The following is a 3,066-nucleotide window of genomic DNA, read 5'->3' on the forward strand; positions in this document are numbered from 1 at the left end:
CCTCCCTTTCTTCCTTGTTGGAGGTGAGGTGGAGCTTGATGAGCTCAACACCTCTCCCCTTCGGCCTTTAGGGATTAGGGATTTAGGAGGGTGGGTTTGTGTTGGTGGGACCCACATGTATTTATTTATTAAATAATTTTCCTTATAAGATAATAATGGTAAAAGAAAAATAAGGTATAGCATAAATGTCATTTTCAAGTATGGCATTTTCAAGTAATTTTTCTAATCATTAGTTTTTCAAAATCTATCTTTTACTCACTATTCACTAATCATTCTAAAACTAATGAAACCTAGTTTTAATCAGGTCAGTCTATCTATCTAATATCAATCAGTCATGTTTGGTTTAAAAATGGTTGTGCTATAAGTACCCCTTAGCCTTTAAAAACACAAAAGACAGAGCAGAAGCTTTATAAGAACAAAACAAACATATTTCACCTTCTAACAAACAACATTCAATCACAACAAGAAGCACAAAAAGCACATAATCTAAGTTAAGTTAAGTTGTAATAAACAACATTCCGCCATTTTTGATCAAAGTCCAAAGGGCAGAACATGTAGTCCAACTGAAAAAAGAGACCTGAATTTACAACACCCCAAAAAACAAACCACATTCATCATTATCTTCTTCTAATGAAGATCAAAAGCCCCACCATCTCCTTGACTCACAAGCAACTCCTAAATAACAACATCAAACAAACAAACATTTCATCAGTTTCCAGAATCTTCTAGAAGGGACTAAACACAACCAAACATGAATAATATATATACCATTTTCTTTGCAGCCACAGACTGCTGAAGCCTTGCTTGCTTCTCCCTTCTGCACTCCCCACACCAATTCAAATACTCCTTCTGATGTTTCCTCAACTCTCTAAACACAGAACTGCAAAATAAAAAACAAAAATAAAATTAATTAAAAATTGGTCACATATAATATTAAAAAGTTGAAAATTTAATTAATACCTTCTGCACCACAGCAGTAAATTCATTCTCTGTCCTGATGTGGTGGCTTGTGCACCATGTCGATGTCGACCACGATGAATAATCGCACGTCCAGGTAAATGTGCATGATCATAAATTTCCTGTAAAATTAAACATGAAAATGAATTTTTATTTATATAATATTACAACGAAAATTTATAAACATACCTCAGGATGTGTTTCAGTATTCACATGTTTCTCACATCGAACACCTCTAAAAAACAACTCCCCACCAGTAAAATTCTTCCCCAAGCATACATTCAAAGTTACCTCAGAGTCATCCACATGGAACCCTAAAAAATAAACAAACATATATATATATATATATATATATATATATATATATATATATATATATATATATATATATATATATATATATATATATATATATATATATATATATATATATATTAATTACAAGTACTAAATCAAATCAAATAAAATCATTATTTAAAATAAAAAAACATATATACATACCCAGTTCAACATCTCTATCCATTCCATATTCAACTACAAATCCATGATGGGAATCAAGAGAATACCCTCCAACATCAAGGAAGAAAACTGCATATAATTTCAAAACCAGAAACAGATTTAATAACAGAGATCTTGAAACAATTCTTCTACACTTTTTATATATAGATATAAAAAAAAACTTACTTTTTGAGATATGGCGAATGAACTCTTCCATAAGCTTCTCAAGCATGGATTCCATGCCAAAGTCATCAAGAACAGCACCATATTTGTTCATGGTATTGGGTCGCATGATTCTGAATTTTGTTTCATGGACCCATTTTTCAAAATTTTCTACCTAAGGCAGCAATCACAACCTGATAAGACAATGTCCGAGATAAGTTTTACCCAATCACAGGATTATGATAACAAATGAATACCTCATTTAGCAACATATCACAGAAACGTGGCTGGAGCATATCGAATGTATACACTCCTGGAGCAGGTTCAGACATTATGCTTCTGATACTTTCGTCTCTGTTCTTATCATTCGCACTAAATGCCTTCCAAAAGGATTGGACAAAAAAGCTTGAAGGATTCAATGTATAAAGTTCTCTGTACAGAGGCTGACAAGAAAATCAAAATGTCACAGTTTGATTTTGATAGATGTAAACAAGAAGAACCTTTCACTTCCACTCAAGATGAAATTTACCTGGTAATTGGATATGATCTTTTGCCTGTACTCTCTGTGCTTCTGGTCCTGTTGAAATGAAACAATGGAAAAGATGATTAACGATTCCTTCAGATCCTCTAAATATCAAACAGAATGCAAAATTCGTGTGTAATATTCTACGCATATGCAATTTAGTCTTGAAAACAAATCAATTGCTCATCATCCACGGAAAATTCAAATTTATGCAAGCAATGCAGCATAAAGCGATGTTTAATGCATATGCTTACTCGAGTACGCTCTCCTTCAGTCGAATAACGACGCAGAATGTCCCGCATGTACTTATACTTTGTGTCTCGAGAAGCATTCAAGAGATTTGGAGGCAAGTATCGCTCCAGAGAACTGAAAAGCAGGGGAGTGAACTCCATCCCTAGATCGTCGTAGTTTTCCGCCTTGTGGTCTTGATTAGGGTTCAATCGGAGACGGTAGCTGGCGTTGGACGGCGCTGCACCAGTTCCGTTACCATTACCGTTGGTCACGGCAGCAACTGCCGTCGACATAGGGGCCGATGACTCATTTCCCCTTTCAACGGCCTTATCAAGAGACATGGCAGTTTTGTGCAGATTGAAGGGAAATTTTAGGGTTTGAAATGTAGGAACTTTGTGGGTGCATATTAGGGTTTGATTGTGGCCAAATTATAATGTGTTTAATGTTTTAAAACCCGAACCGATTAATTGAATCCGAATTTGATTTGATAAACCGATACACGATGGAACCACGTGTAATCTATTAATTGGGGAATGGGGATGATTCGGTCGTGATGAAACTCGACATCATTCGACTGTATTGATTGATGACAACTCGATCGAACATGTAACTAATGCATGATTGTGTTATTATTGAACCCTAAAGTCATTATTTATGTAACATCCATAAAAATCCAAGACATTTTAAAACTTTTT

At 34.6% G+C, this 3,066-nt stretch overlaps 1 protein-coding gene across 1 annotated transcript; it reads right to left on the minus strand.

The window, feature by feature from the left end:
* Positions 1–406: 406 nt before the first annotated feature.
* Positions 407–2,778, minus strand: LOC111894464 (2-oxoglutarate and iron-dependent oxygenase domain-containing protein CP2). Its single transcript, XM_023890540.3, has 9 exons — positions 2,395–2,778; positions 2,147–2,194; positions 1,875–2,060; positions 1,642–1,792; positions 1,459–1,545; positions 1,147–1,271; positions 961–1,079; positions 769–880; positions 407–675 (listed from the first exon to the last, which is right to left on the minus strand). The coding sequence occupies exons 1-9, from the start codon at positions 2,710–2,712 to the stop codon at positions 628–630; spliced, it is 1,194 nt and encodes a 397-aa protein (XP_023746308.1). The 5' UTR covers positions 2,713–2,778; the 3' UTR covers positions 407–627.
* Between the last annotated feature and the right edge of the window lie 288 nt (positions 2,779–3,066).

Source organism: Lactuca sativa, chromosome 4 (genome assembly GCF_002870075.4).
Source record: "Lactuca sativa cultivar Salinas chromosome 4, Lsat_Salinas_v11, whole genome shotgun sequence".
NCBI classification, from domain to species: domain Eukaryota; kingdom Viridiplantae; phylum Streptophyta; class Magnoliopsida; order Asterales; family Asteraceae; genus Lactuca; species Lactuca sativa.